The following is a 27835-nucleotide window of genomic DNA, read 5'->3' as shown; positions in this document are numbered from 1 at the left end:
TAATAATAAGAACATTACAGTTTCAACCAACTAACCAAAACAACAGCAATTCAAAACCATACAAAATATGACTTTCGATTTACAAAAGATAGTGAGACCAAAGATTTACAACCTAGAACCTTACCGTTGCGCAAGAGATGATTTCACAGATGGTATCTTACTAGATGCAAATGAAAATGCACATGGTCCAACTCCAAAGGAATTACAAAAGGATTCGCAATTACACAGATATCCTGATCCTCATCAATTAGAATTTAAAGAAGCTATGGCACAATATCGTAATAAGACTTCTGCATTCAAAGATGATACTGACTTAAAACCTTTAAACGCTGAGAATTTATGTCTAGGGGTTGGTTCTGATGAAAGTATTGATGCTATCATTAGAGCTACTTGTGTTCCTGCTAAAGAGAAAATCTTGGTTTTACCTCCAACTTATTCCATGTATTCTGTCTGTGCCAACATTAATGACATTGAAGTGGTCCAATGTCCTTTGATTGTTGATGATAATAGTTTCCAAGTTGACACAGAACGTGTCCTAGCCATATTGAAAGCAGACCCATTGATTAAATTATGTTTTATTACTTCACCAGGTAATCCAACTGGTGTAAAAATTGATACCGACAAGATTATAAAGATTTTAACAAATTGGGATACTGGGTTAGTAGTGGTCGACGAAGCTTATATTGATTTCTGTGGTGGCTCAACTGCACCATTAGTCACTAAATATCCAAATTTAGTCACTTTACAAACTTTATCGAAATCGTTTGGTTTGGCTGGTATTAGATTAGGAATGACATTTGCTTCAAGTGATTTATCCAGGATCTTGAATGCTATGAAGGCTCCATATAATATTTCTCGTATGGCTGCTTCATATGCTTTGACAGCTGTACAACACAACAATTTACAATTGATGGAACAAACTACTGAACAAATGAATATCGAACAAAGACGTCTCTTAAAGGAATTAACCGCATTAAATGGTGTCGATGATCAATATGTGGGCGGCCTTGACGCTAATTTCATCCTGTTAAGAATCAATGGAGGTGATAATACAATGGCCAAACAATTATATTACAACTTGGCTACTATCTCTGGTGTTGTGGTTAGATTTAGAGGTACTGAATTAGGTTGTACTGGTTGTTTAAGAGTCACTGTGGGTACAGAAGAAGAAAACAATAGATTGATTACAGAATTTAAAAAGACTCTAGCTCAATTAATGGAAAGCAAATAATGATAAAATTACAACAATACTAACTATAATGATAACTTTATAAAGTAATTTGTTTTTTATACTTTTTAATTAATTAATATACTTTCATTAAATATATAAACTATATTTATATCTATTTATTTAGTCTCTTGAAGAATTCACCAAGTTGTCTCTTGGTATTTTGCTCCATACCAAGTCCAACAATATCAATTGATGTAATATTTTCCTTTTCTAAATCTTCACATTCATCTAGATCCTTACTTTTCACCTTGTTAGGGATTAAACTTAATTTTTCAATATCTCCTTGTAATTTTTTGATGTTAACTAATACACCTTGATGATGTTTCTTAGCTTCACTCATCTTTTCAATCAATACATCCCTCTCAATACCACTGTCCTTCGAGATATATACTTTCAATATATTCAATGACTCCGTAATACTTCGCAATTCATCATATGCTCTACTCATCTTTTGACGTAATCTGGTTTGCATCTTTGTTTGATGAAGACTTAATCTACAATATTTATTATCCTTTGAAGTATCAGCCATAAATGAAACTTGGTAAATAAACTCTTTTAGTTCATCCATTTCGTTTTTAGTCTTTAACACTTGAACTGTTGATTCAGAAACTTCGTCGCTTAATTCTTCCAATTTATCACCATTAGACAAATAACCATCCTTTAAGCCATCAACAATATCATACAATCGTTGTGTTTCAGAAATTCTCCAAGTATATAAGTTTGGAAGTGTCTCAGTGGTTCTCTTTTCAAGTTCTATAGTACTCTGATCCATGAAAAAATTATCTAAATTAGTGATATTATCCTTCAATACATCTAGTACTGATTCTATCAGATAATATGTTTTCTCCATAGATTTCATAACAGGATCTGTACTTAACGGAGGCATAGAATCAATCACAGCGTCCATGTAATATTCATTCAGAGGTTTTGGTTTATACAACTGAGCTAAATAAGATTCACTTCCTTCAAATGTCTGTACCTCAAAATCACACATGCTATATTCTGTTGTTTGAACTTCAGCATTGGTAGAAGTAACATATGGTATACATTTGTCATCAACCTCCGGTGTTTCAGTTTGCATTTCTATCGAATTAGTTTTTGACACTACCTGGATCCCCTTTGACGTCACATTAACTGTTGCGTCAACACCTACATCACAAATCCCTTCACCATCCGAGCAAACAACCCCAGATAGATCTTCAAAAGATTCAATGCTTTCATCTGTTTCATTTTCATCTTCTGCATGTGGAGATTCACCTTCGACCTCTGGAAAATCTGTTACTTCTTCTAAACTTTTTGGCAAATCATCATGCTTTAAAGTCTGATGAAGTATTGGTTCATTACTTTCTAATGTATTTTGAACCGATTCTGTCTTTTCAATTGCTTCCATATCCGTCTCTTCCGATAAAACATTATTCTTTTCATCTTGTTTCACTTCAAATCCAACAACTTCCGCGTCAAACCCATCCTCCAATTCACATTCTTTTGGTTCAAACTTATTATCTGATTCCGATTTATCTTGTTCAAACTCTTCAACTGATTCCTCAATCTCAGATTCTGGTTCGCTTATTTCAGGGGCTTGCTTAATTTTGGTCACATCCTCAGAAACATCTTGCACTGCATCTGGTCCACTGACATCACCTATAGATTCTTCGGAATTGTCAAGATTTTCCTCAGTTTCATTATCAGCTTCAAAAGTGGGGGTCGCATCTTTCAACGTTATTGCTGCATTATTTTGCATAGAAAATGAGGTGAACGCATTTGACGTTTCCTTTATTTTATTGGTAAAGGAAGAAAAAGGAGATGGAGAAGGAACAGCTGTTTCCATAGTAGGCTTATTAAAAGGAGTTAATTCTAGAGGACCAGTTGTCATATTAGCCGATTTTTTAATCTTATTAGTCAAAGATTCGATGGTAGATTCTGTCTTTTTCTCAATAACTTCTTGTGATTCATTATCATCTTGTTTTGCAAGATTATTTGCATTTTCTTCATTTTCGGAAACTTCTATCTTTTCTTCTTTTTCTATGTCTGATGAAGCTTTATTAGAACTACCAAAAGGTGAATTTGACTTTCCTAAATTTGCAAAAGGTGATTCTTGTTTCCCGATATTAGCAAATGGCGAATCCTGTTTTCCAAGGTTAGCAAATGGCGAATCCTGCTTTCCAAGGTTAGCAAATGGCGAATCCTGTTTTCCAATAGAACCAAATACTGATCCTGTATTATTAATGGACGCAACAGGGTTACTAGATTGTTCAAATGATGGAGTCCCGAAAGAAAGTTTTCCAAATGCAGATTCCGTAGACTTATCTTCAGTATTCGACGCCGATGCACCAAATGAAGGTGCCCCGAAAGATGGTGCCCCAAATGAAGGTGCCCCGAAAGATGGTGCCCCAAATGAAGGTGCCCCGAAAGATGGTGCCCCAAAAGATTGTTTCCCAAACAAATTGGAATTTTGTTCGGTTTTCTTTACTTCAGAACTTGTTGAATTGAATCCAAACATATTTGTTTTGGATTTATTCTCATTTGTCGCATTCAAATTGGAAGTTAACGGTGGTTCTTCTTGTTTACTTTGTTCTGATATTTTATTATCGGGTAGTTTACTCGAAGTCAAGTTTTCAAAGGCAGGCTTACCAAATGCGTATGAGCTTGTTTCGTGTGTTTCAATATCTGGCTTTTGACCAAAAGAGGTTTGACCGAATGAAGTTTGACCGAATGAAGTTTGACCGAATGAAGTCTGACCTAATGATGACTGAGGAGTAGATGTTTTTCCAAATGAAAATGGTTTATTTGAATTGAATGCTGTTGCTACTGCTTCGGCTGTTTTATCTTCAGAGGTTGCTTTATTAGAAAGGCTTGCAAAAGGTGATACCAAAGTAGAACTATCATTCTTCAAAGCTAAAGAATTTTCCGAAGTAGGAACATACCTTTCAACGAATGTAGTTTTATTTTGGGAATCTTTACCACCGTAATCTTCTTTTATATCTTTCTTAACTTGTGTGGGCTGTTTATCACTTGTATTTGTAACAGAGGAATCCTTAGATACTAAAGGCGCAATTCTATTATTTTTATGAAGATCATCTTCCAAACTGGACATATTAAATTTCCCTTCTTTGATTGCGGTTGAATAGAATAAACCCACAATTTGTAAGTCACCTTCATTATTTAGTATGTATAATAATGGTAATTTTTCAACCTCATCAACTCCCAAACATACGTCAAATATTTTACCATTAGTAGATATATCTAATGCTAAACCTGTTGGGTTTGTGTCATTATCTGTTATTTGACTAATAGGTAGTACAGCTCTTTCGCTATCTTGTGAAGGTTGAACAACTTCTTTCGAATCATATATAGTTAATTCACTGGCGCAGGATGATCCCAATACGCTAATATATTCATAATCTGGAATTAAATTTTTAAAGACGACATTGTAGAAATGTGGATATCTCAAAACGCTACCGAAAGGTGGGTCAATATCAAATGATTCATGGAATATTAGGGATGTTTCATCATTATTTAATTCTGCAATGTACATTTTTTGATCATAACTGACGTCTTCTTCCTCTGGGGATACATCGTTACCATAAACTATTAAGAATCTTTTTTTAGAAACAACGGAAATATTTATTGGTTTCAGACCATCATCATTAATTATATTATTAATTTCTTCTGGGTTAGAGAAGGATTTTACTAATTCTGGTGATCTTTCACCTTTCAATATTTGTATATTTTCAGTCTCACTATTTAATAATAGATATAATTTATCTTCATAAAGATCGAATGAATTAACGTTATCTTGAATATTTTCAGAAGTTTTGTTATTTATTGGATCAAAATAAAACAAATGATTTGTGTTGTCCAAAATCCATAGTAAATTATGAAATAATTTAGCTGTAAGGATTGTTCTGTTTAACTCAATTGATTCCTGAGATTTTTCAAAAGAGGTTGAATCAATTGTAATTAATGATCCAGATTTGGTAACGATTATTGCTTTAGCGTTTGCATTAAATCCACAAAATATCACATCTGGAATTGTTTCTTCAAACAATTTCTCTAGTTCGTCTCTATTAAGCTCTTCTTTATTTTGAACAAATTCTCTCAGTACTTGTAAGTCCCCAATTATCAATCTATCATTAGAATATGCAATGTATAATAATTTCCCATTGAGAATGCTAAAATGCTCTAAAGATGCAAATGGTAATTTTTCTTCTGAGGACGGTAGAATATTTTTTTGACCTAAACTTTTAAAACCGAAGTCCTCAGAAGTATTCGTTGGAACTTCCTCTTGTAATGTTGACATAGTGTATAGATAGAAATGTTAGTATTGATAATGTTGCAGAATCCTTGATGTAGAGACCTTATTTATTTGTTCTTTATTTCACTTGATATGTCAATTTGTTGCAGATCAAAGACACCAACTACAAATGCAAAATATTGAACAAAAACGGGTATATCGATGTCTTTCTTATCACAATTGAGTTTCTCTCTTAAGTGTAAGGCTATATGATTTACTCTCTTTGTTACTGTTATATTTCAATCTAGCTTATATTATATTACCTTTGGTTGTGATGTGATGTTTCTCCTTCCACAATGAATTTCAATTTCGTATGTTATTTTTTTCTTCTTCTTCGCTCCCCTCCATCTAAAGTCTGCCATAATAATATCGACATCCGGAAATTCTTGTGTAATAAAATTGTAAACATTAAAACCATCGCACAGATTACATATTTGTCAATACATAGCAATAATAAACTAGTTAAAGCCTTAGATATAGAGATATATTCATAACGTGCAAAGTGATCTATGGTTGGAATGATAATTAATAACTATAAGTAGTAACAGGGTATCTTAAATACGATTATATATTGATGTGGATGCTGCCTTTTAATTGATATAGTATTACTTCTGTCACTCTACGTTAAGAGTTTTATTTTGTTTATTTTGTTTATATGATTTTATATATATATCTATATATATGAAATGATATGTTTATCATGCTGAAAAGTTCAGGGACCAGCCAATCTTTTGAACAGGCTCATTTAATTTCAAGGCATCCATAGAGGCACCGATACCTAAAGTAACCCCAGCTCTGATGGTTTGTTTATATGACAGAGTTAATTTACCAATGTCAGTGATTTTAGCTTTAATTTGAGATGTTTCATCAGGAAGGTAACGTGTGGCTAATTCCATATTTACATTGGAAGATATCTTTGGGTTTAAAGTAGCTTTAGCACCAACTTGAAGATCTTGGCTTACCTTTTGGAAAAATGAAACTGAGGTTAATTTAGAGTCATCAAGGAATACACCTAAGGAGTAATACTTGGCAGAATAACCCAATGAAACAGCATAACGTGATAAAGTACCGGATATAATATCATAACCAAATTCTGCACCACCTACAGCACCTTCGTGTGATAGAGTCAAATTACCAACAAACGATGGATTCTTTAAAAGATCAAAAGTACATCTACTTGCAAAAAAAGGTTGAACAAAGCTCAGATTAACCTTTGCACTTTTATTTCCGTTAGGGATATAAGTAGAGGCAAGTTCAGTCTTTAAACCAGGTGCTAAATTTTTGAATTCAATCTTTGTATTAAGTTTATTTTCATTAGACCAACCTTGAGTGTAGGTCAAACCAGTAGCCTTATCTGACATTCTGGCTTCCATGTTAGTACTCAATGGACCATCTCTGATATTCTGTCTAGCATTGACAGAAAAATTTACATTGTTTTTGGTATTGGTCTTTAAAGAGAATGCAGCTGGGGTATTATGGAAGTAATCTCTGTTTAATAAGCCATTGATATTTTGGGAAATATCAGAAAAGAAAGGTGGAGCCATTGTGTATAATGTCGATATTGGTGTATCAATGTATCATGCAATTCAATTGAATGAATGAACCATGGCTAAATATATAATTTAAAATGACTTTACTTCATCGGCATCTCGAAATAAGATCTGCCTTTCTTCCAATTTTGATTCTTCGCCCCAAATTTGTTTTTTGGCCTTTAAATTTTTTCCTTTTGGGTTCTTCTTTGTTGTTATAATTTCTGTATCATATAGCAAAGGACAAAGAAACCTGATCAATCGTATCTGCTATAACAAGGATACTCTTTAATTTATTATATCTATATGCAATAATTCATATTTAATTTATAATTAGCTGAGATCACAATCAATTAGATGTGTAATGCAATATTAACATTTACCTATGCCTTGTATAAATGAGCCTGTAGCTAACAATGCGGTGCACGGATGTTTGAAGCTCTTCTAATTCTACAATGTCAAAAATTGAAACTTGTGAAGAATAAAACATTGGAAAGGAAGACCTTCATATTAAATTATATAGCCTTTTAAAAGCAATATTCACAAATAAACGAACGATAAAATCTGCACCTAACAAAAACAATTATTCACGTTTTGTAGAACGTGGGTTGTACTATTTATAACTTTTAAAAGCTTTTTCCAATTTACTTAAGGAAGCATTCTGCCTTCAAGCTTGCATTAGTTTCTTCTCATAACATTGAAATTAATCTTAAGGTACCATACACATATTATCAGTAAGTTGCAATGAGTGATCAGTCTGATAAACAGCCGATTAAGAAGAGGTCTTTGAGTAGTTATTTATCAAACGTAACTTCTCGAAAGGAAGAACTTATTAAAATTGCACAAAGGGAAAAGGAGAAGCAAGAATATGAAAGAGTTGAGAAAGAGAGGCTAGAAAAAGAGAAAATTGAGAATGAAACATTGGAGAGGGAAAGACTTGAACGAGATCGAATTGAGAAAGAGAAGTTGGAGAAACAACGAATCGAAATCGAAAGAGTTGAAAACGAAAGACTTCAACAGGAGAAAATTAAGAATGAAATAATTGCTAAAGAGAGATTGGAAAAAGAGAAACAAAATGTAGAGCGAATGGAACAGGAGAGATTCGAAAGAGAAAGGCAACAACATGAAAGAATATCACAAGAGAAAATTGAGAAAGAGAAACGAGATCAACAAGAACATAAAAGAGAAAAACAAAAAGAGGAAGAATCTGAAAAAGAGAGGATCGAAAATGCGAAGATAAAAAAGGAACAAGAAAAGGTAACTCAAAATGTCAATAAGAATATTGATAAGGACCTAATACTTGCTACTCATGACAAAGGAATGGTTACCAAAACGCAATCAATCACCAAACAAGATTTAATTCCGGAAATACATACTGAAAACATAAGTCACATAATTCACCACGTAGAGAAACGAAATGATGATCATTTAATTAAAAATAATTACGAAAAACCAATCAAAGACCAGAAGTATGCCCTCAAGGCAAATATTGATTTACAATTGCATCACACAAAGTCGCATAGCCCAATTTCTCGTGATACTTTAAAGTCTCTATTGAAAGAACCTAAAAGTTTTGATGACGATAAAGAAAGTGATAGTGATAATCACGCTTCCAATACCAAAAAGGAAGATGACTTTGAATCTTTCAAAGAAATTGATAGTGAAGGTGAAACTGAAGAAGGATCACCTGTGAAGTCAAGAAGAGGCAAACTGGTTAGAGGTGATAAAATGAATACATCAAATACAAACCTAGATGAAGATTTAATGTTCGCTAATAATTCTGACTCAGATCTGTCAGATATCGAGGATGATATGAAAAGCGTTGCTATTAGTAGTAGTTTCTTACACGACAATTCCTCGCCACAAAAGGGTGTAACGCTTGCCTTTGAGAAAAGTGAATCCACAAAAGAATTATTTCCTTCATCACCTGTCAAACGAATTATTCCTGCTAAGGAACACAAGAAGTCTCATGTTGCTGTTTCTAAACACGGTAAAACTAAGAAGGGACTATATAGAGACTCAGGTGGTAGAACTAAACTTCAAATTGCTTGCGATAAAGGTAAAATTGATGTTGTCAGGAGTTTATTAGCTGAAGGTGATATTAACATTAATGATCAAGATAATGCAGGTAATACACCACTACATGAAGCTGCATTAAATGGTCATATCGATATTGTAGAATTATTAGTGGAGGAAGGAGCTAATATCAATATGCAATCATATAATATGTTTCAAGATACTCCTTTGATCGATGCATCCGCTAATGGTCATCTTGATGTTGTATCATATTTATTAAAGCATAATGCAGATCCAACTATTACCAATGCTAAAGGTATAACCGCATACGAAGCCATTGAAGAGGATTCAGAACTTGATGAATCAGAGAAAGAATTAGTTAATGATATTAAAAAAACGTTAAGGGAGTCTACTAAAGTATGGAATGTAGAACATGATGGCGATTTGAATGGTGAACAACAAGTAAGAGGAAGGCGTAGTACACCAGGTAGCTTAAACCAAAGCAGCCGTTCAGGAACAGCTAGTCGTCATGATTCTGTTGAGCGATCTGGTATACATAGTCAAAACGGTAACAATTCCATGGATAAAGATCATATGGCAAATGAAGAAATACCATTCTATTGGAATGACATTACTACAGCTACAGGTAAAAATAAGTTATTGAGAGCATCAAAGGATGGTAATCTTGCATATGTGGGTCAATATTTGGAAAATGGGGGACGCCCAGACTTTAAATCATTTTTTGAAGCAGTAAAATTTGGTCATTCGGAAATCACCAGTCTTTTCCTTGCCTTTGGTGCTTCAATCAATAGTTCTGCAAAGGATGGTATAACTCCATTGATGATTTCAGTTGGCCGTGATCATCTGAGTACAGTAAAACTTTTATTGGAGGCAGGTGCTAACGTCCTTGCAAGAGATAAAGCTGATCGTAATGTTTTATTTTATACCAGAAATAGTATTGTTGGTTTAAATACGCCTGAAGAAATTGAACTAATAGAAGAGGCGATGAAGAAAGCTGGTGGTTCTATCGAAATCGAGGAACCTGAGATTGAAGAAGATAATAATGAAAAACTACGGCTTCAAGAAACTGCAGTTGAAATCAAATTAACTGATGAACTATCGAAAGGTCAGATTGCTATTCATAGAAATAATTCTCCAAGGAACAGTGAATCTATGGCCGGTAGCGAAAACTCTGACAAAGATGTTTCTATTGATGAAGATGAGGAAGAGGAAGATGTTGCTATACCAATTAGTAGAAGAACGGCCTCACCAGCATTAAATGTTAACCATGATCAGAGTAGAAAAAGACAGACTCCTGAACTTGATAATGACAATAACAATAATGATAGACACCATACGCAAGTGATGAAAGACCAGAATATTGAACATGAACAAGAACAAGATTCTCATGTTGAAGATATACATGACGCTAAACGTATGAAACATGATATTTCAGTAAATGATGAAACAAGACACCAAGGATCTGACAAACTCAAGAAAGTATATGAGGAAACAGCGGAAGAAAAAGAACAAAGATTGAAAGCTGAAGAAGAATACAGATTAAGGAAAATTCATAATAAAAAATTGAAAGAACAAGAAATGTTACATAAGATGCAAGAAGACGAAAGAAAACGTGACGAGGAGAAGGCCAAACAAAAGGTGGAACAAGTAAAGAAATTAGAACAAGTTGAAAAAGAACATCAATTAGAAATTCAAAAACAAAAAGAGGAGAATGAATTATCTAGAAGACGTAATATTAGATCCAGATACCCATTGGGTCTTAAGATTATCAGTAATGATATGAATGCCACTAATGAATATGATTATACAAAATATCTACCATTAATCTACACAACGTTTAACAACGATCACAAGAATAAATTTATATTGGATTTACAATTACAAGTAATATTGAGTAATAACCATGAGCTATATACTACTCTTCCTTCACAAATTCAAGATCTGAAAATACCAATTACTATACCTCAAGAAAAGAAAGCACTATGGAATATGACAAAATTCATATTTTTGTACGGCGGTGTAAACGAAAATGAAATTAGTACAACTACTAATGACAATGATATTCAAAATACTTTACAGCAACTCAATATTGATACCAGATTAGAGTTTGAAAACCAAGAGTTTAGTAAATTTTCTCAATTACCGTTAAATTGGATCCCTTGGGATAACGTCGCGTCATCGATCTCTCAAGAACTTCGTACATCGCTTGAAGTTCAAATGGTTGAAGCACAACTCACCCAAATGAAACTTGTACCACCACCTCCATCATTATCATCATTACCAGTAACAACAGACTCTGCAGACAAAATCTCTGAGTCTCGGACTTCATCCTCGCAATTACCTATAAAATTACAACACCGTCACGTGGTTGCAAACCTCTGTCATCACTATAGACGTCGTTCTAGCACTCCCACTGGTCGTACTCAGCGACAATTTGCGGGTCTGTGGCAGTAATCAAACTGGAGGGAATGAGCAGAAATAAGACTTATTGCATGAAGCACCAAATTTGCGAAATTCTGCAGGATATACGCGTAGAAGACGCAATTTTGCAAATTTGCAAAAAAAAATATATTTTTGTGATTTCGTGGAAAACTCCCGGCGAGTTGTTCTGCTTTGCGTATGCTTTAAGTTGTGAAATACTAGGAGCTGATTGGTCCGTAGCGGAAAGTTTCAAATTTATCAAGTCCGCAATTGCCGAGCCACTGCGTTGTTTTTCAGTGAGTACTGCGATTACTTATTGCAACACTCCCCCAATCCCCGGTGAACTGCTTCCACTTGCTGCCAAAAGTGTCTCTGTTGTCTGTTCGGCCTGCAGAAGGGCAGGGAAGGGACTATTATCAATTCTTTGTTATTTTTTTGATTTTTCATATATATTTTTGGCTTACAATGTGAGCGAATACAGTGATATTTTTTCATTTAATATCCCCCTGGTTATATACGTTATTTTATTAGATATAAATATATAAACATAATGAATAATTAGAACCGTTATTTTTTTAATAATCAAATTAAATTTGTTTTCTTGAAGAATAGAAGATTAAGAATATTACATTTTTATTTATTACAGTTCTCGAGAAATTTTATTTTATTTAGTTTAAGTATCTAAGTTGTTTTGATAATATACAAGGACATTTTCCGGTTTTACACTCATTAATATCAAGAAAATATTCATATACAACTCTCACTTTTAGACACAAAATAAATCCACACACATACACACTATACACTATACACTATGTTACGTAATACTATTTGCAGAACTAAAGTTGCTCAACTATCAGCTAGAAGATTTGCTTCCGTTCAAGCCCTATCGAAGGCTTCTATAACCGATTTGGAACACAGATGGGAACATATGCCAGCTACCGAACAAGAATCCTTGGTTGCTAAATTGACACAACGTCAAACACTACCTTGGAAAGAATTGACGGATTCTGAAAAACAAGCTGCTTGGTACATTTCTTACGGTTCATGGGGTCCAAGAAGACCAGTGCTCGCTAAGGGTGAAGCTTCCTACATTTTACAAGGTGTTTTACTAGGTTTAGCTATCTCTCTAGGTGCTTTTGCCTTTATTAGACAATATGGTGGTGAAGAAGTTAAATCTATGAATAAGGAATGGCAATTGAAATCTGATGAATATTTGAAATCTAAGAATGCTAACCCTTGGGGTGGTTACTCTCAAGTTCAATCCAAATAAAATTCTAAATGATATAATGAGAAATTGAATTTCTTCTGATGATGTTTTTCCCTTTTTTAAACATTATTTTCTTTTTTGTTTATTTTTACTCTGTTTTTATGAATTTTTTATTTATTTCATCATTCAATATTTATCAAATATTCTTCCTTAGAACTACTATTACTACTACTATACACTGACGAAAAGAAGAGATTTCTTAAGAGTTTATTAATATGTCTACTTTTATTAAAGGTAAAGATACAGTCATTTTGATATTTCTGACCTATTCTTTCGTGTTATCCATTTTGAATCCTCTGAACATCTCTCTTCTTGATATTACCTCCCCCCCCCCTTTTTAATTAGATATGTTTTCTTTCAAATCTAAAGAGTAAGCATCTCTCTCAAACCTTCACCACAGAACGAAATATAATTGCAATTTAAATATTTTTGTTCTATTTATATACATATTTATGTACAGTCTAGATGACTATTTAATATTACCTATTATTATCTTATTGCATCGCCTTCATTTTCTTTTCTATTGCTTTCTTTGAATTTAAATATTTATAATTACGACTGTGCTATATTTCTCTATGATAAGAAATAATTGATACCAATATACTTCAATGGTACTTCTACTGTCATTCTGATGATGATATTTTATGTATTCGCTTTCAACTTTTTGTTACTACAACAGCCGATTGTTTTTTGGGCATCGCAAAATTTTTTATTTTTTACATAGATACAAACTTAAATGAATATGTTTTATATTGGTGATATTAAAGTTAATATGTAAATACTAGTTTTTAAAAGAAAGGAACTATTCAATTGTATTAATCTCAATAACTGATTGATATTCAAATTATTAGCATCCATATAACTCATTAAATATTTTAGAATATGAGTTTTTCGTTTGGTTTTACTTCCGATGATTTGAATACCAATCTATGTGAAAGACAATCAACCACTACAGCTGCAAATATCGAAACCAACAACTCTATCAATCCACTAGATGCAAAGGAATTGAATGATTCCCATGTAGTTCAACCAAAATTAGAAAATTTGGACGATGTATTAAGAAGTTTAAAAGATGTTAGAATCTCTTATGAAGCTATAGAGATTCCACCAATGGAAAACCATACAACAGACATTGTAAAATTGTTCAGAAGAGATTTGTTTGATATGAAACATCAATTGATGTCTGAGGATAACAATACCATAAATACAAAGGACGATGATGAATTAGATATCTTAATACATGAAGATTTAAGGAAAGATATATATGAAGGTGGTTTGAAATCATGGGAATGTTCTATTGATTTGGTAAGATTATTGAATGATAATTTCAATAATTCACATAATTTGAACTTTGACCAGATTAATTGTGTGACAGAAATTGGGTGTGGTACAGCATTACCATCTGAATATATTTTCAGTCAATATTTGAAACAAAATAGAACTTCAGGTTTGAAATTGATATTAACAGATTATAACTCCAGTGCTCTGCGTTTAGCCACAATTCCAAATTTAATTATTTCATGGGTTAATACTTCATTGAATGAAGAACAATTAACTAAGTTACAACCCGATAACATATCAATTAACAATAATGAAGAAATAATGTTGTCTGCTGAGTTATTAGAGGCCTTCAATGAAAATATTAAAGCCAAAAATATTTCCTTAGAGCTTATTTCTGGTAGTTGGGGTCGCAAATTTTCCACATATTTACATGATCTACTAAATACGATACCAAAACCACAAAACCTTTTGGTACTAACTTCTGAAACTATATACCAACCAGATCACCTGCCACTCATTTCCGAAACTTTAATTGAATTAAAACAAAATACACACTTCACGTCTGTTAATGCCATGGTAGCAGCAAAGGATATATATTTTGGTGTTGGTGGAAGTTTGATAGAATTTGAGAATTATTTAAGAAAAAGAAATATTCAATTTAACACAAGAAAAGTTAACGCAGGCTTAAAGAGATCCATCGTGTTAATGTAATTCGGGATTCTTGTCCCTGATATTTAATATTTATAAATGACGTATCTTTTTAAGAAAAAGAAAAATATTCATCAAATTACTTTATAATATGTATCTACTTCATATGTAGTTCGCAACAAATATCTCTACTTGTTCCAACTACTTGATAACAATAGAATGTAATGTTTCCAAATAATCCATGTATGATTCTGTATTAGAAATTGGGTCCTCGACCATGCAATTAGTGATGCAATCCACAATGTTCTGGAACATCACTTTATTATTTGATAATGGTATAATTTTGTTTTTATTATCGATATCACCAACAAAAATGTATAGTGATTGATATTTGATTATTGTATCTTGAGATTTTTCTCTAATTTTCTCTATAAGGCCTCTTGTTCGATAATTTATAGGCGAGTCGGCAATTTCCGGTAATTCAGTAAGTCCCTCGACAATATCTATAGCATTATCTACAGCAAATAGATCTGCAAGTAAATCTGATTTCACCCTAGAACCTATCCATAAAATTAAATCCATAGAATTATCTATTAAGTACACACCTTCAGGGGAACAATTCATTATACTATCGTTAATCGGTTTAGAGATACCTAGATTGGATTTCATTTCATGAATAGGATATATTGTTGGATACACCATTTGAATAAAGTTTCGAATATTTGCAGTATTCATTATATTTAGAAAATCAGCTCTTCTATCATCGCTTGAACAATAATCTCGAAATCCCAAACTTTTTCCTAATACGAGAACCAATAACGGTAATAATTGTAGAGCCCTTGATAATTGAAATGTATCCCGAAATTCTTTTCTTTTGTGAATATTAATAACATTACACGAATATGACGATATTATATTTCTCAATGAATCATCCAACATATTGCGCACATCCGACATAGGATGAGAGTATGCATTACTTACTGCGACTCGACTATAATATAACAATATCGCAGCCTGATCGACTTTATTATACATTTCCTGCAAGGAATTGGTGGTTGGTAGCGGCAAAGTCATAACTCGGAGTCTTCTATCCCCATTACTCTGTGTTGAAAGTATTGACACTTGAAAAAATGCCATATCGCTCACAAAATCATTTTCTAATATCATATCAAACACATAAGATTGATCCCTAGACATAACAGGACTATAGAACGTTCCTGGAGATCTTTCAAATATATTACCGTATGAAGATTGTACTTTCATGCCATGTGATGCCTTTACTTCCAACACAACATCCAGCGATAAATCCATTGTAAGCGAACTATATAATTCAATGGAAAACCTCACATCATCAAATTTATTATCTTGAAGCTTAATGTTTGTATAATAATGGGTCTGTCCAGATGTTATCCTTGAAAGAGTAGACAAAGTAGCTATATCCAAATAGCTACCATCAGAAGAGTAAAATTGATCTATAGAAATCCCAGTTTCCATGCACTTCATTGCAAATGTCTTATAGAACATGTCCTGGCAATCCATTGCTGATTGTGATTTTAGAACTCTCATTTCGATGTCAGCATCATTTGATAATTTATGTTGGTCTTCTCTAACTTTCAATTTTCCGCAGCCAATATTAGGTAAAGTTGATCCAAGTATAATAATTTTGCCTTTGATGTCACGTATTAAAAGATAGCCAGTTTCCAATGCCGGACCCAATGCAAAAAGGACAGATTGAGATACTGAAAATAAAGATTCCAAACTTTCAAGAAGTGTACTAATACTTTTCTGATAGCCACATATTGGTACTCGCAATTGCTCCGCAGGAACTGGAAGGAACGATTCATCGATATCAAACACATCATACATTAGGAAACTTGATTTTAATCCTCGTTTCTCCACCATCTCGTCACTTAGTATAGAAAAAAGGTGTAAATGATTGTTCACACATACAATCGAAATTGTAGTTCCATTATCGTGATCAGGAATTCTATCTAATGTCTGTTTTATAGTTTCCAATGACTTACGCAGCATTCCATTTTTTAAAGAATTGTATGAGACATCTATTATAAATAAAAGATTGAGTTTACGTTTCGTGTTTTCAATTGCAATACATTTATCTAAATTGTATTCAACAACAGAATATTTTATCTCAGTTCTATTTCGATACATCGTATTGTTATTCACATTATCCGTTTCGTTATTGATATCATCATCATTGTACAATATTGGTAGATCGTTTGCAAATTTGCAGAAATTGCATCTCCATTGATTTGATTGCGGAGTAAATTTCACATAGGGATTGATATGAGCACCGCACCTTCTGCAACTTATAAGTAATTCATCATTACAAAGTGGTACAGGATTCTGGTTGTCATAAAGACCGGTATAAGGTTTTAAAAATAATGCAAAAGGTATATTACTTTGTTTCAAAATTGAAGTCTTTATTGGCACAGCTGATATTGTGCACCTCATGTACTCAGATAATGGTATTGATGAATCATAATTAAAAGTTGTGTCTCCGTATGGTAACTCTGTAACAGGAATAGCTGCAGTTAACCTATCAATATCTGGTTTTGGTTGGTTTAATAAATTGACCCTATTGGAAGATACATTTATATTGGACAACGTAGCAGTATTATTCATAAAAAAATGTGATCCAATTGCATCGTTGTTTTCATAAGACTCTTTGGATGAAGGAGAAACTTCACCTAATGTAGATAATGATACGTTAGATGTGTTTGGAGTCATTGAGGTATAGAATGTCCTAGGGTTAATAACTGGTACATTATGAAGATCAGTAAGCGATAATGTAGCGATATTAATTTGATCATGTAGTTGTTGATGTCCCAAAGACATACGGGTCTGAGGTCGTGAAGGAATAGATGAAGAGAGTGTAGTACTTGACATATTTTTTGTTCGGCCAATTACTAGTTGTGCTGGTTGTAATGGCCCATTTTTACTATACGGACCTCTATTTACTAAGTTGGCAGTTGATACACTTTTCTTTGGTGGGAATCCTTGTCTTTGAATGGGAAACTCTGACATTTTATAAATATTCTTTATAAAAAACAATAATAGTTAAATATTATAGTGGTACATGCAAAATGGAATCTATCAAATTTGTAGTCGATATCAGTAGCTTAAATAATATATATATGGATTTTTGGTGATAAAAACAGTAAACGATATTACTTAGTATGGTACTTTTTAAATGAAAATATCGATTAAATATCAGTCAGAAAATAAAATAAACAAAGAACAGCAAAAATTTTGTAGAGAAAGGCTAATATATCGGGATCAGATGAATAACTTGATGTGGTAACGAGATAATATTTCAACGAGTGTGGATCAAAGTTATGTGTGACTGTTATCACTATTATATTATTTATAGCCGTCTTTAAAAAAATGGTACCGTCTAGTGTGACGCAATCTTCCTTGTGATATTGCTAAATGCTTAATGGTATATTAAAGTTTCCTTCATACCTGTCAAACTTCAAACGACCCTTTCTCATCTGTGGCTTCCTGATCTCTCATCAAATATCATATCTTACATAAAAACTGCCAAACGACGCTCTCACAATCATCAGAAGTTCTCTTTTTTATTGTTTACCTAGCACGGACAGAGCAAAATGGGCAGAAGGGCGACAAGCTTGAGTGGTCTCATTTTATCATCGAGGCTTAACTGTCAAATTTTAAAGATATATGGGTTTACATACTTGAAAACATAGAGAGAGACCAGGGATATATATATAATTCAACTAAGCATATATATATTTTTTTTTTTGCAACAGTCACTCTAACAAAACAAGAACATGGGTGATCAAATAGAATTTTTTAACCTCAAGAATGACGAAAAAGTAGTCTCCCCTTGTCTAACCATCCATGGCAAATTGAACAACAAGGCCTCCAATGCGAAGAATATTCAGGTCCAGCATCCTCAATTACCTACTCTAACTTTCCCAATTAATACACAGTATTTCAAAGCTACTATTTTGCTAACTCCAGGTGAAAATGTTCTGACATTTATAACCGATACCAACGTTGTCGAAAGCATTACTTGTACCTATACACCATTGACTCAGAACAAGCCAATCCATTTGTGTTTGATAGTCGCAAAGGATTCTTCACTGAAATTTGATTCTCCTAAGAGTCAGGTGGCCAAAGAAGGTGGTCATGATCTAAATATAGCGGTCAAGAAGTTACGTGTTGCGGCTAGACTAATGCAAGCTTACACCAATGAACAGATGATGCGTAATGGTTTTGGTAACCGTACAATGAATTTTGTTGAAGAATTTACATATGATACACAATTTAAAACTAACCAAACAATGAGAAATACCGTAAAGGTCCATATTGTAAGATCTCAAAGGTCCCTAAAAGAAATTAGAGATCCTAATGTTGCTCAGCAAAACAGTAAAGGTAATAACACAGGCGCATTATTCGGCTGGGCTATGGATGCGTTGAGAAATTATGGTGGACCATTTGCACCAAATGAACCTCCAGTTCAAGCTGCATGTATCTATCTAGATGGTCATTGGGATGGTAATATGATTTTGGGTCATGCGGCCCTTGGTGGTGGTGATGATAATATTAAATTGGCCATATTTGGTTCTCACGGTTTATACTCATGGCCAACGTGTATGGAAGATATTGTTCCATATTTCTTAGATCCAACTAAATCGTCCCTGAACGAAGTTGCTAATGATTGCAATGAATGTGGCTCTCATTGGGAATGCCTAACTGTCACACTTGGTGCATTTATGCATGAAGTAGGTCATTCCTTGGGATCACCACATCAAGAATCGGGTGTAATGTTGAGAGATTACACTAAATGGAATAGATCATTCTTGACTCAGGAATCTTATTCCGTCAGGACAAACTCATACGGTGCAAAACCACCTATTTTTCCAACTGAAGAATGTACATGGCATAGATTAGATTTGTTGAGATTTTTATTTCATCCGGCATTTACTAGAGAAGCTGACTACTATGATCAATCGTTTTATCGACCTTCTAAAAATGGACGCTTCTCTGTGCCTAAGCCGGCCATGTATCTATTAGGTAATAATTCGTGCAAATTTTCATCACAAACAGGTATATACTTAATTGAAATAATTGCAGAAGATTTAACTAGGGGCCATTTGGAATATTTGCCGTTATCTCTGGGTGGACCAGGACCCCAGAAGGAAGTCGTAGTTTCATTAAAAGATCTGCAGAACTTGTTGCCACCAAATCGTGCAAAATACAAAGATTCGTTTAATATCAGAGTCCTTGCATGTAACTCCCCAGATGCTAACTTTGATACCTTCCCAAGTTTATTGAAGGCTTCGATGATTCCAATGGACAAATATGGTTTCCCTTCGAAGGTTCAAGGTATTAAATCCCAGTTACTTGGTGGTGCCAACCGTGGTACAGAAATTGATATTATTGGTTTAGATATAACTAAAGTTATTTGTGTTAGAGTGTATCATGGTGGTGCGCTTGATGGTATACGTTTCTTTTTACAAAATTCTAAAGAGAGTTCAGCTCCACAACTATCTGAAAAAATACCAGTGGTTCCACCAAGAACATACCTAGGTAAATTAACTAATAGTTTTAAGTCATCTCCTGCTCCACCTGTGAGACCAAGCTCAAATAATAAAAGTATTCTATTTGGTAAGCAAACTAACAATTTCACAGATGTTACCTTGGAACCAAATGAAATAATTACAGGACTTAACGTAAGATGTGGTGCATGGATTGACGGTGTTCAGTTTATTACTAACCATGGTCGTATGACAGAGATGTTTGGTAACAAGAATGGTGGTGGTCTTGCAGAATTGATGCCGCCACAGGGCCAGCAAATTGTTGGTATATATGGTAGGGTCAGTCAATGGGTGGACGCCGTTGGTATTGTGTACGCTAAGGTATAATTTTGTATATATTGACATATATAATAATATTGAAAAATAAGAATTAGTTTGAAATTATCGAGTAATATAGAAAAGTAGTAGCTAATTAAAATATTATTTGTAACGCAGCTAGGAAATAGGAAGAAACACGGTAGTCAGTAGTTCATAGGAAGAAACATGCCAGTCAGTAGTTCATAGGAAGTAATGATAATAATTAACTAATTAACTTTGACTATGACTTCTTTCCATCCTTGTAGGACTTGTGATCGTAGATTCATCTTGATTATTCCCGTTGCCTGAATCCTGTCTTTTACTCAGATTAAATTGTAATTTGGCAAGTTTATCGTTTAACTCTTTTAACTCGAAAGAATTCTCATGATCTTTCCTATTCCTTAAACTATCCAATTGTGTATGATTTTTCAATAAGGATTGCACATTTTTTCCCTCCGTATAATCTTGTCTCAATAAGGATGGTTTACTTCCATTCATATTTGGGGTACGATAAGGTCCTGCCATATCTTTTGGTGGATTGTGCATTCTAAAATGGTCATTCATATCTTTAGAATTATTTGCGTGCATTATATTGTTGTTCATTAAGAGATTGCCAGGTGCAGTGGTAGGTATGCGGTTGGTATCAACCTTGAGGGGTTCTCTATCCAAATGGACCCCAGAATCAGAGAAACTAATACTAGCTCTACGTTTAGATAAGAAATCACTTCTGAATGCATCTGCTGTAGTTGGGGCAGTTGGCACTACTGAATATTTCCTCTCCTTGTGAACAAGTCCTACTTCTTCTACTGTGGTTGTATTTAAATCAGTTTCTGGTACCAAGTGGAATGTGTCGGTCTCGATATCATATTCATACAGACTCCACGTAATCCCATAAGGTTTTGTCTCTAGGCAATAAACACAATGTAACGGAACATCTAGATTCGCAATAACGTCGACACTTAGATTCATGTAGTAACCTAATAATGCTCTGGCCACAACTCTATGAGTCACAATCAAAGCACTATCTCCGATTCTTTCTAATTCTGTAATGACTGGTCTCAATCTGTTGATTACATCCATATATGACTCACCAGCAGTACCAGGATAACGATAACGTAACTTATCATGTTGTCTCTTTTCAAATTCATCGGCATGATATTTTTGGATTTCTGGATATGTCATACCTTCATAATCACCGGCATTAAGTTCGTCTAACATTTTCATTTCCTTCTTTGGATAATCTTCATCATTGAAATATTGAGCTGTTTCAATAGATCTTGTTCTCATACTAGTCCATACAAAAAAATCATGGATTGGTGGTGTATCATTGTCTGTGGTAGCAGTTTCTTGGACAATATCATCTTTAGTCTTGATCTTGTTTGATGATTTCATTTTATCAATCTGGGCATTATAGAATAAGATACGTTGCTGATCAATAAATTTCGAAAGTGCCTTGGCATATTTCAAACCACGAACAGTTAATTTCGAATTACCACCTATTTTACCTAACATGTTATCTTCACTTTCACCGTTTCTTGTAATCCAAATCTGTCTTTCTGCAAGGTTGAAATTCAAAAGATAATAAACTGTTTGTGAAGCTAAAAACCCCTGAATATCATAGGCAATAACCTTCTTGCCAACATCTATCATTTTAATATATGGAATATCCTCATCATCTTCAATAGGTTCATAAGCCTTCAAATAATTTTTTAGTCTATCTTTAAAATCTCTAAGGGAATCCTCAGGATTCTTCCCTTTATAATCAGGACCAAATAATTTTAGTTTAATATTATTCTCAACTACTGCATGATTCGTACAAACAGATTCTAAGAACAAAACTTTCAAATGTTCGCTTCTTTTATGAATTTTCTCAAGTACTAATTTCCTACGTTTCTTAGTAGTATTAGTTGCGTCAAATATTCCAACAGATCCAGGACCTATAGTTAAATAATCCAACAATTCATCCAATGTATCCAAAGCCCATTTATCTCTTAAATGAGTGGAGTCACTATTATGTGGATCAAAAAAATTAGAGTCCTGCTCTGATAATCCATGTTCCTTAGCAAATCTTCTTCTTGTATTCCCCACATTAAACACTTGACAGTAATACATTGAATAATTCAAGTAACGTGATAATTTATTTGTAATAAATGATTTACCTGTAGCTGGCAAACCCACCATAACAATAATTAACTTAGAACCCAGATCCTCATTTGAAATAGTACCGTCTGGGGATGTTTTAGATTTAGTTAACCCTGGTACATCAATCGTAGTAGGTCGTCTCTTTGAATATACAGCTTTATTATCATGTTCTTTAATTAATCTATCAACATTGTCATTATTAGTATTATTATCACCGTGTATTTCATCGTTATGTGGTATTATTTGGTTTTTTAAAGTATTACGTTGTGTCTCACTATCATATTCCATCTCGGAATCAGATGGTAAATCTTTCAATTCAGTGTGACTTGAAATAGGGGAAGGTTTCCCGGACACATTTGGAGATGCCCAATTACTATTAATAGGTGTATCACTTAAGGGTCTGATCTTGAAAGAAGGTATTCTCTTAACTGATGGTATCTCATCACCTTCATTTTGGTTATTGATTGTTTCACTATGTGTAGAATTCTGTGAAGAAGGTACGTTAATAATAACATGTCTTGGGGCATCGATTAATAAATCTGTATTGATATCAGTTAAATCGTCTGGGGAATGTGATCCATCTAAATCTCCTAACGGAGTAGCATCCTTTGGTTCGACATCAGAATCATAGGGACTTTGACTAACAGAACCCTCTTTATAATTAATTTTCTTGAACATCTCGGGGTCTGTGAAGGAGTGAATGTAATAAAAATGATTTATCTTATTTTCTCTAGATATTTCTATAATAATACAAAAAAATAAAATATGTGCTATAGTGATAACAAAATCTTAAAATGCTTGGTGTCTTCTAATAACGTAGAATCAATTGTGAAATACCTCTAATATGTATATAAACTTTGAGAATATAGTGGTTAGAGCCTCCAAGGATCCTCAGTAATAACAATGATTATTAATATAGTAGATCTATATCTGTCTATCCCTAAAATAAATATAAAAGTCAATAAAAAAGTAAAATGCTTCAATTAAAGGCTATGATTTAGTAACTTAACGATCTCGTATTTAATTTTACTATGGCGATAATTGTTCCTCCTTTTGTTTTTAAATTAATAATACCATCCCTATTCTTCTTTCACACCTTAAATTCATAATATATCCAGTTCCCTTTTTTGTCTTCCTTTAACTCCCAAAACTGTTTAATTTATCATTTTCCTTTTCCTTTCCGATTAAAAAATGAAATTGAACTATTTGTGTAGGGTTAATTGTCAACCCTAGGGTTTGTATGGAAGGGTATATATTAATTGACCTGATCGGGTTATTGGAAAACAAACAAAAAATAATTTGATAAAAACAAAGCCAGAGGGAGAAAGTTGAATAGAGAAGGAGGTAAATCAAGTTAACAGGATTGAGAAGGCTATAACTCAAAGTGACGAAGTGTGTTTCAGCAATTGGTAGGAAATCTCATTGATATAATTATATACTCTAAATATATCACTATAATTAATAATTGTTTGGCTAACGTGTATCTTTGTTATACTCTTTTAAAGGATATATATATAGAAACAGGTCAAACCAAGATATATCTATCTTCAGATAAGTGTTTTTCCATTTTATTTAAGCACTATCAATCATTCCTTCTATTCGTCTTCAAAAATGTCATTTTTACAAAATTTTCATTTAAGTCCAGGACAGACTATACGTTCTACAAGAGGTTTCAAATGGAATACTGGAAATAATGATCAACCACAGGATCAAAGCCAACTAAATGGTCAAGGTTCTCCTTTGGTTAATAAGGGACAATCGGAATATAATTCTAATTCTAATTTTATGACCACCCCTGTAAAACAAAGAGGTGGAAACAATACATCTTTATTTAATGCCCCTCTGGATCAACAACAGCAACAACAAGTCACCGATTTCAATTATACCCCTTCACATCAAAAACCGTTTATACAGCCCGTATCAGGAACTACAGTAACAACTCATCAAGATATTAAGGAAATTGTAGAGACTACTCTAGGTTCTGAAGGTGTTTTAAATCAGGCTGTCAAATTACCAAAGGGTGAAAATGAAAATGAATGGTTAGCTGTTCATGTAGTGGATTTTTACAATCAAATTAATATGTTGTACGGTACAATTACTGAATTTTGTTCACCTGAATCATGTCCAAGAATGATTGCTACCAATGAATATGAATATTTATGGTCCTTTGAAAAAGGTAGATCTCCGGTTTCTGTTAGTGCTCCAAAATATGTTGAATGTTTGATGAGGTGGTGTCAGGATCAATTTGATGATGAATTAATATTCCCAAGTAGGAGGGATGGTGTTTTCCCTGATAGATTTATTGACAAAGTTATTATTCCAATGTTAAGAAGGTTGTTTAGAGTATATGCTCATATATATTGTCATCATTTCAATGAGGTTCTTGAATTGAATTTACAAACTGTGTTAAATACTAGTTTTAGACATTTTTGTCTATTTGCACAAGAATTTAATTTATTACGTCCCTCAGATTTTGGACCTTTATTAGAATTGGTTACAGAATTAAGAGATAGGTGATATTCTAGCTGATGAAGATTCAGCTTGTATATTTTATTATTTCTATGTAGATAAACATATACATATAAAAAGTTCGATATTAATTAGAAACAATGACATTTTGAATTATTTATTCGGTATTTGGTGCTGGTTGTGAAAGATATTCACTTTCTGTTAATATTTCCATCTCTTTTAACGTCAAATTTTCAGTGATAGGTTCAGCAGTCTCTAAATTAACATCAGATATGCAATCAAAACTGATACTGTCTTCGGTTACAGTATCAAGTTCTCTTTTCATTTGGATAGCAAGACTTCTTATAATTACCTCATCACCGTAACTTATGAACCATGAACAAAGATCATCCAATAACGCTTTATTATAAACATAATAAATATCATGAAATCTAAAACATTCATGAATATCTAATAACGCTTTTATAACTAATCTTTTACCACCTCTCAATAAATAATATGCATTTTTCCATGCCTTTTGAGAAAGTTGGAAATTTCTATGAAGTGGATACGACAGGGATCTTTTTATACCACATTCGATAGCTACTCTGATAATGGAGTCTTCACCCACACTATTATTGCCCCCATTGTTCAGATTGGTTTGTGATATTTCAACTATACCGTTTGCTCCAACATTATCCAATTTCAGTTGTTGATCTAAGAATGAGATTTGAGGAGTTAATTTACCGATAGTCCAACTTGTCTCTGAGTTATGTGTGCCTTCATTTTCGATTTGTTCAAACGTATAACTAAATAACAATGATAAAATTGTAATATAGTTTGTTTTCATACATTGAGGATCCACAAAATATTCCTTTTTCGGCAAATTATTTTGCATCTGAGCTTGTTCTTTTTCGTTAAATTCAATTGGCATAGGATCATCATTCGAAGGATTTTTTTTATACCATTTTAGGAATTGTTTAGCTAAGGGTGGATTGAAACTCATCAGTTCTTTTATACCATTGATTTCAATGTCTTCTTCGGTACCATATTTAGAAGTCATATATTCAGAGATATAATATTCTGCATCAAATTTAAAATTACCTTTTTCTATTCTTTCTCCCACTCTATCATTTGCACTTGTATGTTCCGGGTCATTTAATTCATTTATATCGTTCCCATTTGATAAAGACACGCCAATTATATCGTTATAACTATTGTTGAACCCATATTTAAACCCCAACATATCATTAGCATCATCATTTGGAACAGTTTGTTCGATTTCCCAATCAAATAATCTCCCGGTCTTTTCAATGTTTTCCAATGATTCAGTTTTCTGTTGTTGTTGTGAGCTGGAATCCATAGAAGCTTGCTCACCTATTTCTTGAATAAGTGGACCTTTTGGTATAGAGGAGTTCTGATGGGTTGTCTCTCCGATTCTTGCTAATAGTTTACTATGTAAGTCCAAATCTTCAAAGATTTGACCTTTATTTAACTTAGGAACTTTGAGTAATATAGCTTCTTCACCTTGAACAAAGGTAGCCATCGATTTTTCAGTTATGTTACTATCGTTGGAATCATCCTCCAATTCAGGTTCTTCTTGAAGTGGATTGTCAAAACGCAGACGTAAATAATAAGGTGCTAAATGGAATATTAAGACATTACCAGTAACATTCACTTCAATGTTATTAGAGTTGAATCTTATGGATGAAATATGGACTTTCACAAATAAATAAGAATCATCCTGGGTAATTTCGAATCTAGGTGTAATCATTATCGCTATAACTCTGTAGAGGTTTGGTAAGTATCTATGTGAACTTCTAACGATGTTAATGGGTTCGCGTCAATTCATAAACTATATGTATGCCATTTAAAGTACGTCTTTTCCTTAATTATTAAATATTGAAAAGTTTTTGTCCAAAAAAAAAAGTACTCGATGACATCGTTTCTTTTTCTATTTACGTAAGCTCTACTTTAGACCGCGAGTTCTGCTTTAGTTTCGTTTGGCTGGATTATGTGTGTACATCGTATTTTTTGTCATAATAGTCTGTATTATAGAAAAGAATTGTATAGCAAATATTAGTTATATTGATACGTATAAAATATAAGTGGTATAGATAGCTAGTGCAATGCAAAATAAAACCTAAGACGGTTGGTGTCGTGGTGTCATTCCTTCAGGATTAGTATTGAGATTTCTTCAAAATGAGAATTTACAAAACTTCAAATCTTGATATAGAATTAATAAAGAAGCTGTACTTCTTATTTACAATGTAATTTGTGTATGTTTGTTTATACCTTTTTAATGATGTATAAATATGCCTGGTAGTGACCTACTTCCAATACCTGTCACTAATGGAATATTTTCTTGTATAATTACACTTCGGTCTTTTCATTTTAAGGTGAAGATTAGACTTTATATTACTGATCATTATATGGAATTCCATTTTTCTTTCGATTGTCAGTCACCATATATTTTAATCTTGGTATAATCGAAAAATTTTGTTTGTTTTTCACTTTATGAATAAAATTTAGTCACAAATAACTTAAAATATTCCAATGAATACTGGATACTATTTGCACACCAACGGTTGACCCTTGTGCGAGCTTTTTTTTTCTGACATATGGGTTATAAGGTTGTAATACCTAGAATTG

The 27835-nt window shown here is 33.1% G+C and overlaps 12 protein-coding genes across 12 annotated transcripts; 7 read left to right on the top strand and 5 right to left on the bottom strand.

The window, feature by feature from the left end:
- Window positions 1–67: 67 nt before the first annotated feature.
- On the top strand, window positions 68–1231 carry HIS5 (histidinol-phosphate transaminase; the record flags this gene model as incomplete). Its single annotated transcript, XM_041548980.1, has 1 exon — window positions 68–1231. One exon carries the CDS (start codon window positions 68–70, stop codon window positions 1229–1231), a length of 1164 nt encoding a protein of 387 aa, XP_041404914.1.
- Window positions 1232–1343: 112 nt separating this feature from the next.
- NUP159 (FG-nucleoporin NUP159) lies at window positions 1344–5531 on the bottom strand (the record flags this gene model as incomplete). The annotated part of the gene is made up of 1 exon (XM_041548979.1): window positions 1344–5531. One exon carries the CDS (start codon window positions 5529–5531, stop codon window positions 1344–1346), a length of 4188 nt encoding a protein of 1395 aa, XP_041404913.1.
- A 692-nt stretch (window positions 5532–6223) lies between these two features.
- Window positions 6224–7069, bottom strand: POR2 (putative porin POR2; the record flags this gene model as incomplete). Its single annotated transcript, XM_041548978.1, has 1 exon — window positions 6224–7069. The coding sequence occupies one exon, from the start codon at window positions 7067–7069 to the stop codon at window positions 6224–6226; it is 846 nt and encodes a 281-aa protein (XP_041404912.1).
- A 729-nt stretch (window positions 7070–7798) lies between these two features.
- Window positions 7799–11545, top strand: HOS4 (Hos4p; the record flags this gene model as incomplete). Its single annotated transcript, XM_041548977.1, has 1 exon — window positions 7799–11545. The coding sequence occupies one exon, from the start codon at window positions 7799–7801 to the stop codon at window positions 11543–11545; it is 3747 nt and encodes a 1248-aa protein (XP_041404911.1).
- A 14-nt stretch (window positions 11546–11559) lies between these two features.
- Window positions 11560–12057, top strand: KABA2_02S06424 (uncharacterized protein; the record flags this gene model as incomplete). Its single annotated transcript, XM_041548976.1, has 1 exon — window positions 11560–12057. One exon carries the CDS (start codon window positions 11560–11562, stop codon window positions 12055–12057), a length of 498 nt encoding a protein of 165 aa, XP_041404910.1.
- A 269-nt stretch (window positions 12058–12326) lies between these two features.
- On the top strand, window positions 12327–12785 carry COX5B (cytochrome c oxidase subunit Vb; the record flags this gene model as incomplete). Its single annotated transcript, XM_041548975.1, has 1 exon — window positions 12327–12785. One exon carries the CDS (start codon window positions 12327–12329, stop codon window positions 12783–12785), a length of 459 nt encoding a protein of 152 aa, XP_041404909.1.
- Window positions 12786–13664: 879 nt separating this feature from the next.
- HPM1 (protein-histidine N-methyltransferase) lies at window positions 13665–14774 on the top strand (the record flags this gene model as incomplete). Its single annotated transcript, XM_041548974.1, has 1 exon — window positions 13665–14774. One exon carries the CDS (start codon window positions 13665–13667, stop codon window positions 14772–14774), a length of 1110 nt encoding a protein of 369 aa, XP_041404908.1.
- A 138-nt stretch (window positions 14775–14912) lies between these two features.
- On the bottom strand, window positions 14913–17756 carry KABA2_02S06358 (uncharacterized protein; the record flags this gene model as incomplete). Its single annotated transcript, XM_041548973.1, has 1 exon — window positions 14913–17756. The coding sequence occupies one exon, from the start codon at window positions 17754–17756 to the stop codon at window positions 14913–14915; it is 2844 nt and encodes a 947-aa protein (XP_041404907.1).
- A 767-nt stretch (window positions 17757–18523) lies between these two features.
- Window positions 18524–20623, top strand: KABA2_02S06336 (putative metalloendopeptidase; the record flags this gene model as incomplete). Its single annotated transcript, XM_041548972.1, has 1 exon — window positions 18524–20623. One exon carries the CDS (start codon window positions 18524–18526, stop codon window positions 20621–20623), a length of 2100 nt encoding a protein of 699 aa, XP_041404906.1.
- Window positions 20624–20824: 201 nt separating this feature from the next.
- Window positions 20825–23413, bottom strand: PFK26 (6-phosphofructo-2-kinase; the record flags this gene model as incomplete). The annotated part of the gene is made up of 1 exon (XM_041548971.1): window positions 20825–23413. One exon carries the CDS (start codon window positions 23411–23413, stop codon window positions 20825–20827), a length of 2589 nt encoding a protein of 862 aa, XP_041404905.1.
- A 933-nt stretch (window positions 23414–24346) lies between these two features.
- On the top strand, window positions 24347–25252 carry MOB1 (Mob1p; the record flags this gene model as incomplete). Its single annotated transcript, XM_041548970.1, has 1 exon — window positions 24347–25252. The coding sequence occupies one exon, from the start codon at window positions 24347–24349 to the stop codon at window positions 25250–25252; it is 906 nt and encodes a 301-aa protein (XP_041404904.1).
- Window positions 25253–25361: 109 nt separating this feature from the next.
- Window positions 25362–26957, bottom strand: SHQ1 (Hsp90 cochaperone SHQ1; the record flags this gene model as incomplete). Its single annotated transcript, XM_041548969.1, has 1 exon — window positions 25362–26957. One exon carries the CDS (start codon window positions 26955–26957, stop codon window positions 25362–25364), a length of 1596 nt encoding a protein of 531 aa, XP_041404903.1.
- Between the last annotated feature and the right edge of the window lie 878 nt (window positions 26958–27835).

The sequence above is a fragment of the Maudiozyma barnettii genome, assembly GCF_903064755.1.
Source record: "Maudiozyma barnettii strain CLIB 1767 genome assembly, contig: KABA2_02, whole genome shotgun sequence".
NCBI classification, from domain to species: domain Eukaryota; kingdom Fungi; phylum Ascomycota; class Saccharomycetes; order Saccharomycetales; family Saccharomycetaceae; genus Maudiozyma; species Maudiozyma barnettii.
Note: the sequence above shows the minus strand (reverse complement) of the source record. Positions and strands in the feature narration are given on the sequence as shown.